This window comes from Oculina patagonica, chromosome 1 (genome assembly GCF_052425735.1).
Source record: "Oculina patagonica isolate OP01 chromosome 1, crgOcupat, whole genome shotgun sequence".
NCBI classification, from domain to species: Eukaryota; Metazoa; Cnidaria; class Anthozoa; order Scleractinia; family Oculinidae; genus Oculina; species Oculina patagonica.
In genome coordinates this window covers 449,260-465,631 of record NC_135758.1, presented here as the reverse complement: position 1 = coordinate 465,631, position 16,372 = coordinate 449,260, and the positions used below count along the sequence as shown (strand labels likewise).

Here is a 16,372-nt window from a genome sequence, read left to right as displayed (position 1 = left end):
CTTTCTAGGCTCTAAGAAAGATTACGTAACCAAACAAAGGTTTATGTCATAACGCTATTCAGCGCTGACTGTCGTTAATGGTCCAGTGCGGTTCCAAAGAATGTTGATTATTGAACGGAATAACTTTAAAACATTTATTTTGTTAGAGATCAACAAAGACATTTGAAGGAGAAAAAGAAAATACAAAAGAGAAAACGTCAAAATTTAAAGTTCAAAAATTAGCAGAAATCAAAGTTTCAGAAGCAATTTGTTTGATTTGAAAGGTTTCATAAATTTGACGCAGGGTTTCACGCGTGGCTTCACGTGGCGTCACGCACGATTTCGCGCGTTGCGTGAAATGTTGTCGAACTGGTAAAAGTGCGGTTTATATTGACTACCGAGTCAGTTGACGTGTAGCGCAACATCATTTAACAGCCGAGATTCTGAACTATAACTTAAAATAACGTTTCGATCTGCAATAAGCATAAGTTCTTGCAGAGGCAGTGATACGTTTCGTCTATTTATAGCCTGTGTCATTTATGACACATTAAGAATGTACCAAATTTCGGTACATTTTTAAACCGAATAGTTATGAGCAAAAAGCCAACAAAGCAATAAATGTTTGTACAATGAAAAGCGCACAACCGATAGTTACTCCAGAACTGAGTTTTATAGGTGAAAAGGAAACGACAATACATTGTGAATTGTCTGGCGAGCGATTCAGCGCCTACATAATTATGAAACATAATTATGCAGATCACAAAGATTACTGGTTTATGGCGCGCAAACACCTTTAACTCAGAACAACCTGATTTCGTGAAATTTAACAAACGTGTCGCAAACGTCAGCCTCACTATTCAATCTAAAATTTTAATGTAGAATCCACAGGTTGTGTTTTGTAAAAATTGCTGTTCTTAGGTCCCATTTTTCCTAAACTTCACTGAGTTCACTCAATGTTCAATATTGCCACAAGGCAAATTATTACTCTAATTATTTTGCTCAGAAATGGCGCGAATTTTGCACGACGTTAGGTATACATTACCAGCAAGTGTACCTCCCACAACAATTGTTTTTAAAGCTCTATTATACTATAATTTGTGGTAATTCTTCGTAAACACAATGATCTTTTCACTCAATGACCTTTAATTTAGTTTTTCGAAAAGGCGCCAAAGCAAACCGTCTCTTTAAATATCTTAAACCTAACCGTGAATATGTGATTGATACCCCATTGACCAGAGTGCGCGTTTTATTGCTCTGTGCGCAAACTTGCAAACAAGGGCTAAACAGATTCACTGGCTTACTCAGTGTTGCAGTAGTAAAGTTTTTACGCGACGATTTGGTTTATTGTAAGGATAAGCACGGCAGAAGAATGGAGCTGGAATACGAGGTAAGAATACGCGGCCCAGCGGCGTTAAATAAACAGTCAGGATAAGTCTTACTGACATCACATTTTAAAGAATCTACTTTGCTCGATCAAGAGATATATTTCTGCGATTAAAGCCAAGCTCAGATGCCATTCACTTTAGATTTGTAGATATAGAATCCATTCGGGTAAGCCTGTACTATTCTGCATGGCCGGCAGTGCAGGTCACACACCACTGCGTTAAGTTTTGATATTCCTCTCGAAAGCAAAGTCGAAACCTCGATATTTTTTTTGCCAAAAAAATATTATCCTTCATCATTGTAGCTTTTCTCAGCAACAATGTTTCCGCGCAAGCTTAGGCTGGGATAAAAAAAAAACTCAAAGGTTTCTAGATCTACTAAAATTTCTCGATGAGGAAATTATTCAGAATTTAAACCAGGATTAGCAAAGAAACAATTCAACTAACATTAAATCTCTACAAGATAACTTCAGTTATTTTTAAAGACGCCTTGTAATATATTCCACGTGATAGGGTACATTCTTCCAAATTTTGTATCAAAAAGGCCGAGAAAACATAGCATGTTCTTATGAGTAAAAAATTATATCTACCCTACAGAATAATAATGACGACTTGAAAGACGTTTCTCAGCCTGTCGCAAAGAAACCTCGGCTCCAGAAAAACCTTGATGGTTCCAGTCCTTCTCCCGTGACAAAGGACCACTTCAGCTTTGAAGATCTACAAAGATTTTTATTCAACAAGAGTGATGTTCGACCCATTGGCATCGAACAGTCAGCAGTAACGCAACGAAACGAATGCTTCTGTGAGTATGCTGTTTCGCGGTGCTGTCGAAAACACTCAGTAATTTACAAATTTCACGTACGCTGAACTATCTTTAAAGATATAATTTACTGCTACAGTTTTCGACGACGGTCGTACAATTGTATTTATATCATGCAGGCCGGGAAGCAAGCCGTTTTGTCACGCAATCTTCGAATTATTGCTAACGGTTTGCTATGACTGAAGGGCAAACGCTCGAAACGTCAGTTGTATAAATCTTAATGGGCGGCTTATTTCCAATCCAAGTTGACAATTTCACTTGCCGGCTAATATACTTGAATACATGATTTTCATGGATTTTGAACTTATAGAAACAGTTGTCGTGGTAAATGTTACCATTTGCCAGTTTTAACGGTATCAAAGCAAAACGTTTTTTTCTGACCATGGCTCGTCAGACCTAGAGAGTAAAGTGGACTGCAATTAGCTTATATGTGTATATTAAGTTTTCTCACAAACTCCAGCTAACTAGAAGTCTTTTGCAAGGCGGTAATCCACACACAAAGTTGCTGCACATTCACAGCGAAATTACTAACGTATTGCTAACCCGAGGTGGCCTCCCCCATAAGCCTTGTGGTTTCTTGGAGGTCTCCTCGCCCTATCTATTTAAGCTATTTTATATGAATTAATTTCTTAAGTGGCAAATAAAATGATGATGATGATGATGATGATGATGATGATTATCATAGTCTTTTATATTTCAGGGTGTGACGCAAGTTCAACAGATACGAATTTCCAGTGTCCACGTCACAAACACGAAAATCCTGCCAAGCAGTTAACACTTGCTCTCAGATCGCTTCCGCCGGAAGTGGGCTTGTGTGAATCAAGTGTTACCAGGAAGGGATACGGGATCTGTGCCAAGCGAACGTTTCCTGTTGGTGCATGGATTGGACCTTATGAAGGAACATTTGTGAAGCCTGAGGAGCTGTCTTCTGCCACAGATACTTCGTACATGTGGGAGGTATGTGTGGACATAACAATTGACAGTAGAGCGTAACTTAAATCAGACAAGCTTTCTGTACATCTCTTGAGGCGAAGCAGGTTTGCTGTTATCGTACATTGAGAGGTATTAGAGCAATTTTCAATCCAGTGTAGTAAAACCAAAACCAAAGTAATCACTCTGGCCAATCACAAACGATGCAAAAAATCTAGTGAACCAATCAAAACTCGAAGCAAGTACATGTAGCCGGCAAGGAGCGCGGGAAAATGTGCGCGAGCGAGTCACAACCACATGCAACTGGCGCCGAGCGCGGGAAAAACAAAGTCAAGTCACGACTTTTGGATTTGCGTCTGGCTGGTTTAAAAACTGGACGTTTGTTTTGCAGTGTTTGTTCAGAGCACGCTGCACACACAAATCCAAATTACTTTCGACAGTCCAACGAAGCCCGGTTAACTATACGCACTAATCATTTTAAGTGTGCGATCAAACATCACTCGACTTTCAAGATAGAAATAAATTAGGCATCTTTTCAATACTCCACCAGATTTTCAGAGATGGTAAACTGGTAGGATACATTGATGGAAGTAACGAAAATGTGTCAAGCTGGATGCGTTTCATCCGCTGTGCTCGCCACAGAGGTGAACAAAACCTGTTCGCTTTCCAGTACCTGGGAAAAGTATTCTACCGCACATTCAAGAAGATCCTGCCTGGTCAGGAAATGCTGGTTTGGTATGATGAAAAATACCCACAGTACCTTGGCGTCCCGCAAGCGATATTCGACCTGGGAGCTGTGATACCACGAGGTAGCTAGGTTATTTCAATTCTACATTGTAATAATATAAAGATATATAAACACTGTGATTCAGTTTCGTATAGGTTAGTGACTCATTCTTAAAATCAGGTCCCAATACACTCGGATATTGAAATGAAACGCCGTACACTGAGAATTAATTAAAAATTAAAATTTAACATTATCTGTAATTATCGTGGAGACGAGACGGCCAAGTGGAATAGTGCACAAGACTATAGACATCCTCATTTCGAGCAAGATTCCCAATCTTGGCTACATTGCTCTCATGTTGTGCAAAAAATACCCCTCGCAATGCCTCTTTCCACCGCCAGGTGTACTAAAGGGACATGGTCAGCGTTCACGTTTTGAAAAAAGTCCACCTTAACCCGAAATCAAAATACGCGTAGAGAACCTTCAGAAATCTGCTTTAATCTTCTCAGTGTTTTTTTTTTCTTCTAAATTTTCCCATTTAGTGAAACACTGAGAAGATTGAAGCAGATTTCTGAAGGTTTGTTTTGAAAAAAAGTCCACAGTGGACTTTTTTCAAAACGTGAAAACTAGTGTCCAGGTCAGCGCGGTAAGAACGCTGACCATGTCCCTTTAATGGGTACCAATCAGAATTGTTAGGGACTACCTTACAAAACACTGCGGGTTAACTTGTCGTGGGCTAGCATCCATGGCACTTCTAGACGCTGATTCAGTTGCTAAAATTCTGTCAATTGATATTTCTCGTTAGGTGCCAGTTCACAGCCTGATGAAGTGATAGTTGTTTCTTCACACGAGATAAACCAACCGCTGAACATCAATACTCAGGACTCGTTCTTTCCAAGTCCTCCTCCTTCGCCTGTTTCCAATCCCGGCAGCCCTTTAGAGACTGCTTTAGTGTCCATAAATGAACCTTCTCAAGAAAACCTAAGCTCTCCCATGCAGCATGGTTTGTTGGAACCTGCGTCTTACACGAAGTCTGTTCCCAAGCAGAGTAACAGTCCGCTGGAACAAAATAACGGTGATTCATTGAAAGATCCACAGCAAGGCGAACGTGAAACATCTCTGTTAACACAAAGAGACCTTAATGAAAAGACAGCGCTTGCGACAAACTCGTTCTTTAAAAGCACTTCCGAGCCAAGCTCATGGACACGTGTTCAGAGTCCGCTAAAGCCATCTTTTCTTCAAACATCAATAGCCCAGAAGTTCACCAGCACCCAGATCCCACAAGAGCCTTTTCAGTGCGGCCATTGCCCAGCTTCTTTCTCGAATGTCAATCAACTGCGCACGCATGCTGTCATTCATGTGAGCAAGAAGCCATTCAAGTGCGGCTACTGCTCGCGTTCTTTCAGCGGATCGACGACTCTGAACAGTCACATTCGATCACATATTGGCGGTCGACTGTTTGCGTTTAAAAAACGTTCTTCCTACGGATAAAACTTGGCTGGCATTACAAAATACCTGTGTACAATAGGCCTAGGATGGTCACTGAACAGTTAACTGCGAATAACTGTTTATGTGCCGTGTATGAAGAGAACAATCTTATGAAGTTAAAGTTTTGTCTTTTACTTGCAAATTATTATTAAATCTTGGAAAGCAAATGACCATTTATTACCCTATACTTAGGCTGTAAATAAATAAATGAAACAGTAATTGTCTGACGCACTGAATACAAAACTTAAAAGTAAAAGTTGCGTACAAAACATGGGAAATGCTCTTAAACCGAGGTTGCACAATTTTGAAGCTGAAAGCTTAACAGAACATTTATAGATAAAATTAGCTGATTTTAGAGTTCTGAAACAAATTACTCAACAATTAAAATCTGCTTGCTTACATATATAACAAAAGGTGGATCGTGACAACAGCATTGACATTGTTGAAAAAATTCATTCGCTGACAGAATGAATAGAACTGCCAATGATTTATACTTTGTTTAAAGGCAGGAAAGGTAACCCTAGTGCTAGGGTTTATTTCCCAGTTTTCAAGAAAAGCTTTTAAAACGGAAAAATTAGTGCTTTTATATTGTTGTAAATAGTTTGAACGTCGGAAATATGAAAGCTAAATCCAAAATAGTTTTATAGGGCCACTGGTTTGTTAGCATTTTGTATGCTATTTTAGTGCTACCCTCGTTAAATTAAAACAAGGCACGATACTAAAATATAATAATATAAGCTTGAATTGCTTGCTGGATTTATATAATATTAGTCTCCTTCGCAGCCGTTATTTGGGATGTCTAGTATAATATTGACAAAATGAGCAGATGCAATGGAGTTTTAAATTTGTTTTATAAAAACATCTCGATTTAATCCCTGAACATTCAAATGGCCATGTTGATGGAAACCAACAAGAAATCTTTTTCAATTTATTTTCCCTCCCTTTTGATTTGGTTTAGAAACCACTACATTATCTCAGGGCCGTAGCTAACAAGGGGCAAGACGAGGCACTTGCCTCCTCCAGATTTTAACTCAAAATTAAAAACACAAGTACATTTAGCTGGGAAAATATAAACTCCTAGTCAAGAACAAGATCGATTTTTTCAAAATATAAGTTATTTACAATGTTGAAAAACGTGTTTCAGAGTTTCTAGATTTAAAATTTTCCGCATTACCGCTCACCGTTCCAGTTGCTAGTTGCAAATATTATTCTGTTTGTGGGAAGCATTGTCTTCATTGTACTTGTGTGGACACCTGGGAAGACATAGACAAAACAAAGACAGCGCTCGCTTTCCATCACGCCTTAAATATGCAGAATTTTGTAACATATAAGATCGTTTATCCCTCGTATCGTAACCGCCCAGGGTTTAGAACTCCCGGTCCAACTATATGAGGCTCAGAGCCCCAAGACGGGCTCTTGGGTTTCTTCGTGCCTCCCTTGACTACACGACAAATATTCAGGGCTCAAGCAGCCCCCTTGAGGGTCGAATTTATCTTGGCTATTATTGTTTTTCGGTGGGGGACGAAAGGATGAACGCTTTGAAAATCCTTAATTGTTCAAATAACCTAGCGAAACCCAAGGGCTAGATCCAATCTGTAATGTGCGCAAACCTTGAAATAGGAAATTTCTAGAAAGCTGTTGCATTAATCAGAAGCATTTAGTAACTGTCAGACGAATATGAATAATCTTCATGCACTATGCATCGAGGACGAAAGGATGGCTTGCGCAGTGAGGTGAGGCAGAGCCTCTTTAAACAATGCGCCGATCACAGTGACGTCACTTATATGTCAATCAACTGCCGACATCGCTCTTAAGCTGGTAGTGTTGATTAGCTGGTTAGTGACTCGATGGTCATCCTCCCATGAACTCATTGAACTGAGCCGGATTTTCCTTCACGCAAACAAGCAGATATCATGTTTAGTGTGCTAGAAGTCTGTTTAAAAGTGCGAATACGTGGAGACTTAGTGGCATAAACGACGTAATACTTGTACACTCTGAAAGGAACGCTTCAATTTTATGACAGGTAAGGCGATGTTTTGGGAATTTGCAGATTTAATCCAAATATGGGTGTTGACATTTTGGGCAGATAACAGTCTTGAGAAGGTGTAGTGTCCAAAGAATACTTAGCTTCTATTGGCAAAAAGGAGAAGCTTTGTTTGCTTAAAATACCAGCAGTTAAGTTAGGTTAGGTTGCTTGCTGTACTAACAGAAGGGTGTTTCAGATTAGGGTAGAAAATATTACTGCTTTGAACGAGCCACAAAGTTTTTGTTTAGATCTGCGCCATATTTTAGAGAAATACCAAATCATAAAACAAGAATATGATGATAGAAACTGATTAATTAGTGTTTTCAACAGCCATTACTTGTCTTTAGTCACTTCAAAACACCAATTTCCATCCAATATTTATTTCCATTTGAAATGATCGGAACTTTCTTTGAGGTGGTTCATTTGGATTCATTACCATGGAAGTTCTCACGCAAAATTTGCATTTCTTTATCTTAAAGATACGCTTGGCTAATTAATGAACGCTAAGTTCACTGAAACATTTCACTATTTGACAACTTGCTCGACAAAGAAGCATTCAGTTTTCAAGTGGGTAGCTCAGCAGACTGCAACAATGAAATGATTTAACTTTCAGTGGCCCGTGCGAGGCATACAGACAAGGCAGAAAAAATTCTTCGCAAATGAGAGCAGCTGGGGTTACTCGTCCATATGTATAACAATAAAAATATGCAAACTACGCTGTTAACGAGGATAAAACACAAAACGCAAGCCTCTAATGGAAATATTCGTGCACGCTGACGGTCGCAACATGCCCAAAACTTTTGGATGTGCGAAATGTTTCTCGATACTTACGGAATTTCAAAATAACCGACTGGGGTTACATAACCCTAGCTTTATTGCATAGTTCACTAACCGTTTATTTGAATTACGTCACTATTTCGTCAAAATCATCAAAGTCTGTTGAAAAATTCGAGCGACGTCATGCGCTGTTTGGTTGTTGCGTTGTCAACATTTCCCCTTAAACTGAAAATTGATTGAAGCAGCTTTCGCTGTTGTCTCTGGCCAAATAGTACATAATTTAGTTCTTTCTGTACTTAGCACCTAAACGAACAACTATTGCTAACGCGGTAATGTTTAGATTGTTTTATTCAGAACAAATTGAGCGACCATATTGGCTCTTGGCTATCTTCATTAATTGTACATGTGTTCATACGCATTTGAGCAGCTGTAATTTTCTTTATTGTTTTTTAAATTTCAGATGAGTAACGCAGGAATTTCAAGAACAAAAACAAAAGGCGAACACAGTTTCGTCAGCACGCGAGCGAGAACATTTCACCCACAAGTAACTCAACCCATGCTCTGCACAACAGATGATCTTCACCGATGTTTGTACAAGCGAAACGAAGTAATCTTTGTGAGTAAGGAAGATTTTAAAACTTCCCTTCAACATAGAGAAGAAGTCCACAGCTACTGTAAGTCGCAGTCTCATGTAAAATGTGCGTAAAATTTAACTTACAACAAATTTCGTAACCAATTTCAGTCACCAGTTCGGGTAAGGAAAAAGCTGGCAAAGTTGAGCATATTTCTATTTGACTCGCAAACTAGTTTATAAAGGCTTCATCTACTTCAATTTTCTATCATTACCTGAGCAAAACATTTATTAGTTTACTCAGATAGTAAGACAATAAGCTTTTGGTGTCTTTTCGCAGATTGAGTGTTAAGTGAGCAAACACCAAATACAAACATTATTGCTACAATGTTGCTAATGATACATTATGATACATCCTCGGTTTAGTGTCGAGTTATATAACTTATATTTAGTATTGGTCTCATTTTGGATATAAATCAAGTCTTATTCTATAAGCAAGTGTACAAATCGTAGAATTTTGAGTGGTCGTTTAAGTTAACTGACCATCAAACAAATTTAACCACAGACTGAATTGTGCCAAGCAGTCCGTTATTTAACCAGCTTTGGTTCACAGCATCATTTGCACTGCTTCATCAGACCTGTCATCAGAAAATGAAGATTTATTTGAAAATTAAAGCAATAACATCATTTAAAAACCAAAGTTTTAAAAAGGAACTCTTAATATTTCAGATGGATGATAGCATTTCTAGTACAGCTGTGCAATTTCATTAACTCACCTGAAATCAGTTTGCTCTAACCTTGATCAGGTTCCATTTTTCGTTCGCTTAGCTTACTTCATGTTAAACACGATTCTGTTTTTACTTTTTCGTAATTTGGAAGCGATCTCTTTTCTGTGGTCTTTTTTGCTTACAAGTTTTGTCCTCTACTTTTCTCTTTGACTAATGTCAAACTCCGCAAAATATTTATTTACAGTGAAAAACAGCTCTTACACAAGAAGCGACTGAAAACGACTCCTAAAAGAAACCTATACATAAGTGCATTATAGCAGAAATTTTGCTGTCCTCGCAAATATTCTTCCTCTGCGGGTTACAGTTTTTTCTGAGTTTCAGCTTGGAGACGGTTTTGATTGCCTTCCTTATCCAAACATTAAATTAAACCCAGAAAGTTCTGAAGGAGATTTCTCCTGCAATTTCTCAATGAGCCATGATTTCGAAGAGGGTATTATCGAAGCGACTGTTAAACATTTTGGTCATTTCTTGTAGCGGTAAAAAAAATTATTGGCTATAGGCGTTTCGAAATAATCAATAGGAGGTCTCGTGGTTTAAAAGTTGGTCTCGATTCTTTCTGTGAGCTTCTGTGTTTCTTGATAAAGAAGAAGAACAAAACTTCAGTTTAGTGTAATGATTTCTCTAACAAGCTAGTGTTCCAAGTTTGCCACCCAGGTTAAATTATAAGTTCCACAACAAGACAAGCTTGCATGTTTACTTTAAGACGATGAAAAAAACTAAAGTATCAGTCTGTACAGCAGTGAAGTAAATCGATGAAACGGATTTCACTGAGGCTAAGTGAACAGAAACACCTTTTTGTTAAAATAACTAGTAAAAGACTTCTAACTTACATTTGATAGCAAAAAAGTACATCAAGTGGTCGTGAGATACTGAGATCAATACGAAACGAAGAGGAGCGCTCGAACTTAAAGTTATCACCCGGAAACTGGTCCGAACACACGCCACACTTTAATCCGGACAATTCTACAGTTTGTTTGCTTGTTAGTTTGTTCATTTTTTCCTTATTTGCTTTTTATGGTCAACATCCTTCAACAGGTTGTATCGAGGCTAACAACTTTTGAAACCTAGTCAGTGATACTTTGATTTACAACTGAGTGGAATGTACGTAACACAGTCAAAGTGATCGAAAACCAGTGTAAAATGTTTCGTAGAGTGCTTTTTTGTCGGGTAGGCCTGTATGCGTTAACCAACCGACAAATCGCCAGTTGAAAGTGTTAATTTGGTACTGTGGTAGTGTAATGTTTGTTGCAAGCTCGTGTTATGGTCCTTCCCTGTCGGCGGTCAAAATACAAACAAAGAGCAAAAATATAAGCGATACTACACGTTTAACTGTCTTATAAGAATTTTTTTATCCATCTGATTAAGCTAGGGCCACAACGAGGACAAAAGTCGCAGTTGAGAGTTGCAGGAAGAAAATTATATAAGAGCTTTCCTTGCCTCTTTGCGACCGTGGACAGACGAGAAAAAATTCTTGACCATTCTCAAAAACAAAAATTGAGCAGGTCTAAATTCGATGATAGCATTCGATAGTGCCTTCGATAGTCACCGAGGGCGCACGATGCTCGAGATTTTCTGGCCAAATAGAACGAAAGTTAAAACGCTTGTCAACATGTGATCTCATTTGGGCCGGGCTTTACACCTTCAGAAACGAAGAATGACAAACAATCAAATATTGCGCGTTATTAGTGAAAAACTAATTCATTTATCTTCTGGAGAAATCAACAAGCAGAAAGACACTGACGCAACGTAATTGGTCACACGGTTTTGGGATATTGAAAACACACTTTTAAATTAACTTGCCGAATTCAGCTAAAAATCATTCCTCCCTCTCCCCCTAGGGTGCAAAGGATGTCATCAAGAGCGTACAGAACAGTGTCAACTACACGGTCCTCATCAAACACTCAAAATAACAACAACAGTAAACAACAATAATAATATAAATAACAACAACGCCTTAAAACTGCCAAACGCGGTGGAGTCGTTTCCAAATGAGGTTGGTCTGTGTATATCAGGTATCCCTGGCGCGGGGTACGGAGTGTGCGCTAAACAGACTATTCCATTAGGCACGTGGATTGGTCCATATGAGGGGGAACTGGTACGGCCTGAAGAAGTGCTGCTCGGAGCAGATGCATCGTACATGTGGGAGGTAACGTCCTGTTTATTCTGCGCTTTTTACAAGAATAAGCAATACAGTAGAACCCGTGTAACTCGAACTCTGAAGGGGAAAGAAAAACAGTTCAAGTTAGCGGGGTTTCGAGTTATCGGGGTCGATTGAATATTTAATTTGCCAAGTTAATAATTGATAGTCAACATGTTTTTCAGTACAGTGCAAATTGAACTTATCTCGTCAGAAACTCTAACACGATCATACATTCTTATGATAAGAGTGGAAAATGGCTGTAAAATACGTGATCTGTTCGTTGCTGTAATCAGTGGGCAACCATGGCGAGTTGCAAGATCCGGAATTCGAGTTATCGGGGTAAATTTGACCCACATTTAGCGGGGATTTCGAGTCGTTCGAGTTAACCGAGTAAAAATGACAGAAAAGTGAGGTAAAATCCAAGGGTGATGGAAGTTCAAGTTAGCGGCGTGTTGGAGTTATTCGAGTTCGAGTTACCGGGGTTCTACTGTATAAGCCCTATCTTCCTTTAAAGTAAATAACGGGGGTTGATTTTTCTCCCAAGATCTTATTTTACTTAAAAATTCAAATCATAATTCAACTGATGCGCATAAAATTGCTTAAAGAAACCATGCAATGTGTATTTCTGTTAAAATAAATTGAATAAAACGCCACTGGGAAAAAGTAACAGCAAAAAGTAAACGTGACAAATATATAGCTCTTGAAACATATAGTTGCCCTAAAAGTATTTGATTTTTCATTCATTGTTTGTCTGGCGCGCTTACCTTTAAGGAAAGTGGACTCAGTAGAGGGGAAGATATATAAAAAGTTGTAGTTCAAACAGGGAAGTAATTATTAAAGAGGGGGCTAAGTTGTACATCCAGGAGTATCTTTCACTGTCGTTCAATTAATCGCCATCAGAAACCTAAACTAAATATCCGTCATGGGCGGATTCTTTGAGTTTCGCCAGTTAAAGGAAATATTGGCCAAAGATCCAAGAAATCCGGCCATCCTTTTTCGGTCAGTTTTTTACACGGATTTGTTATTGTTTACAGATATTTCACGAAGGAAAGTTGCTTTATTACATTGATGGACGCGATGAGAACAAGTCGAGTTGGATGAGATACATCCGCTGCGCACGGCACGGAGGCGAACAAAACATGTTTGCCTTTCAGTACAGCGGTAACATTTATTACCGAGCATTCAAAGATATCCCCGCCAGGACAGAACTGCTGGTTTGGTATGACGACAAGTACCCGCAATATATGGGCATACCACTGGAAATATTGGAAACTTCCCCCTGCAAACCTGTTGGTAAGAAGGGGTTCAGTCCGGGGGGAGCTAAGCGTTTGTTTTACAACCGAAGATAGCTCGGTTGCTAATTTTTCATTCCTGTCCCTTTAGTAAGTAAGTAAAGTCTTTATTTAACGAGGGTAGCACTAAAATAGCATAAAAACACTAACAAACCAGTGGCCCTCAATAATTATTTACCTTCACTGGTACCAATCAATTTTTGAACCTAAGCAATGACCTTAACGTAATTATTATCCAAAATGGAGTGCACATGTATCGCATTAAACGACGATAAATATCTCACGATATTGTATGGTAGACCAATTTAACAGGTTATACTTAAGTAGTCCGCCGGTGCTAGTAACGCGAAAACCTGTTAAAATTAACAATATGGTAAACGCGGGAGCCTGCTAAGCACGAAAGAAACGTAAGAGTCTCTATTGTTTTGACTTCTTGACGTGCTAAGCAAGCCTCCCAAGTACATTCTTAACTCAATATTGCGCGCTATGGCGTTTACCATTTGTTTTATAGCATAACGTTTAGGCGATTTATTGCAGTTTCTTTGAGGTAAAGTGCGCGCGCTTGTTTAAACAAATGCATGTAAGCGAAACAAACAATACTTTTCGAATTATTTCGGACGTGCCATGTGCCTAAAAGTCTTTCAGCATTACAGAGAAATTGATTCTTTTTGTGTTTAGCTTTTCAAATTCACAGGAAAATCGAGAAAATATGTAAAACCTCGTGAAGTAGTAGTACTTTCTTGTGCCATGTCGCATCAGATCAGCGCGCGCGATCAGGTTGAAGGCATACGTCAGTGAACACCCATGGGCAAATAGTAGACGCTAAATTAACCCATCAAAGCGCGCACTTTTCTTAATGTTGTGCTATGATATAGATTTCGGAGGGCTAAACGTTGAATAACAATCTCTTATTTTTCTTTTTGTACTTTCATATGCCAACATAAAGCACCACTCGCAAAACATATAGCGATGCTACACATTAAATTGTCTATTAATTTCATTTTTCATGCAGATCCGAGACAGAACCCTGAAATGGTAGTTGTTGTACCTCGAGATCCTTCCAACCCAAGGACCTCTTATTCATTTCAGCCTTCGCCCAGGCCCCTGACAGATAATCCACAACCTTTGCCCCGCCCTCACTCAACACAACTAAGGCCCTCGGCACCAGCACGTGCTCCATCACGTGATTACTCACGTGTCAAACGAAATTTGACTCAGAATGTTTCCCCTGGAAATGAAAGTTTGCGTGAACCTATAACAACAAAGGGTCACAAACGTGTGCGCCATGTTTCATGGGCAAACGACAGTCCTCCTTTACAATTCAATGCGCAAATGATTGACAGTTCTCCTTCGGAAGATGCCCGCTTTGCACGCGACAACCAGGCTGCACCTTTCGGAGAAAGGAGCGGCATTGCGCGCAACACGCTGACGAATGGCCATCATGACGTCACGTCTTCTAAGGAACTGTATGGAAACAGCTCAAAGGTACCGCTGACCACAGTTGAAGAGAGGCCGTCCAGGTCTGGTGATGAAGAAGGAAGCAGCTCTGATGGTTCAGATGCAAGCTTTTTTAACTGTGGACAGTGCGGAAAGTCATTCGCGCAGCGCTCGGTCCTGCAGATTCACGTGTGTCCCAACATGCCTTACAAGCCGTATCACTGCGGGCACTGCGATCAATCGTTTGAAAATCCAAACGAGCTGCGCACGCATGCTGTCATTCATGTTGGCGAGAAACCATTCAAGTGCGGTTATTGTTCTCGATCATTCGCGGGCGCCACGACCCTTCATAACCACGTGCGCACGCACACTGGCGAAAAGCCATTCTCGTGCGAGAGATGTGGGAAGAATTTTACTCAGGCCTCCCAGCTACATAAGCACGAGGGAATACCAGGGGACTGTGTTCCATATGACAGCATGCCTGACTAAAGTGTTATTGTTTGAATAACTTGGTAACAAAGGAAAAATTCGATGCTGATATTTATCTGTTAACCCGCCAGCTATTTAACTAGTTATACACGAAGCATTGTCTAGTTGATTTGATTGACAAATAATTTGTCTCGTAAAAAACTTATTGCATATAGTTTAAAAGAGTATGGCTACTTTAAATTATATTTAAGCGTTGCTTAGTAACAATATGTGTGAGGATAACGATTGACTTTTCCTAGCTTAACAGTTACAAACGAATAGGATGTTTTAGTTATTCAATATTCCATTCTACTCATGTCATTTTTCTTTAGGGTATGGTATGGTAGGTCAGAGAACTGAATAAAATCTACATTTCCGAGATCTTTCATGACTTGAAATTAATAAGTTCACGCCTCACAGCCTGGAACAAATGATTGGCGGGGGGAAGAGATTTTTTTTGAGAATGAACTTGGCCATTTTATTTTCGGTCAAGTTTTTGCCGATATTTATTGGTGCATGAGCTATGCTCTAAGAGGATTTCTTCAGGTTTAATTTTTCATGAGGTAGTCTTGAGATTTAAAGAAGTCGAGGTTTCAACCGTACTTTCCTCTCCTCTTTAGTGCTTCCCTCCCTTATGGTCCCGGGATTGTTGCGTGGTGCAGACGGATGAAAGATAGCTGTTATTTCAATAATATAACGTCAAAAGGTGAAGAAACTGTGTAGCAGGTGTAAGAGTGATAACTTCAGGAAGTGAGCTGTTTATATAATTTATGAAACACACTCTCTCGTGTTTGATATTTTATTCTAAAAACCACTCGACTCCCTCAAAAGTCCTCATGTATGGGCCCGATGAGGACTCATTGTCTTTATTTTGATAGTCAAGCAACACTTGACTACCCAAATAAGGACTGTGAAAAAGACTACGGAGACTACCCCCGATCACAGTGCCATAAACACTCGCATGCCCACTTTTAGCCTCGCCATTTTTTCGCTCGCCGTTCTTTGCGCCGCTTCCCAACTAACCGAACGCCTGGAACAGGCTAGCCCACTTTTGTCCCAGGGGGCCTTTCTAACACGAAAACTCAGTCACTTAATTTCTCCACTACCATCTATACTCCTGGATACTCAACCCATTCGTAAACGTTGAATTTGATATTCATCATTAGTGACAGTATCATAAATAAAAGAGAAAATTGAAGAAAAAAGAAATCGAATTGTCGTGTCATTGTTATAAGTTTGAGCTACAAATTCTGCGCGGTTTTCGAGCCACCTAACCACCTATTAATTTATCAAACAAATGGCAGTCAATTCAATTCAGGCGAGGTTCTCTCGGGGAGGTCTAGCTGGACTGAATTTTCCAACAGCAAATCTTTTTCCTCAATCATTTCCACCCACTCGATCACTTGTTCGAAACGGAAAACCAAAACACACGTGTGCCACATGAACGATGTCACCGGAAACGGATGCAAACGGAAACGGAAACCAGTAAAGACGCACATCCGTTTCCGCTCGCTGCTACCGAAGTCAAGTGTTGCGGAAACTGAGAT

At 39.5% G+C, this 16,372-nt stretch overlaps 1 protein-coding gene across 1 annotated transcript; it reads left to right on the top strand.

Annotated features, from left to right (window-relative positions):
• The first annotated feature begins 1,203 nt into the window (after positions 1–1,203).
• LOC144647918 (uncharacterized) lies at positions 1,204–15,206 on the top strand. Its single transcript, XM_078507619.1, has 9 exons — positions 1,204–1,366; positions 1,959–2,163; positions 2,882–3,138; positions 3,662–3,920; positions 4,644–5,326; positions 8,590–8,803; positions 11,327–11,634; positions 12,663–12,921; positions 13,933–15,206. Exons 1-9 carry the CDS (start codon positions 1,349–1,351, stop codon positions 14,844–14,846), a joined length of 3,117 nt encoding a protein of 1,038 aa, XP_078363745.1. The 5' UTR covers positions 1,204–1,348; the 3' UTR covers positions 14,847–15,206.
• Positions 15,207–16,372: the final 1,166 nt, after the last annotated feature.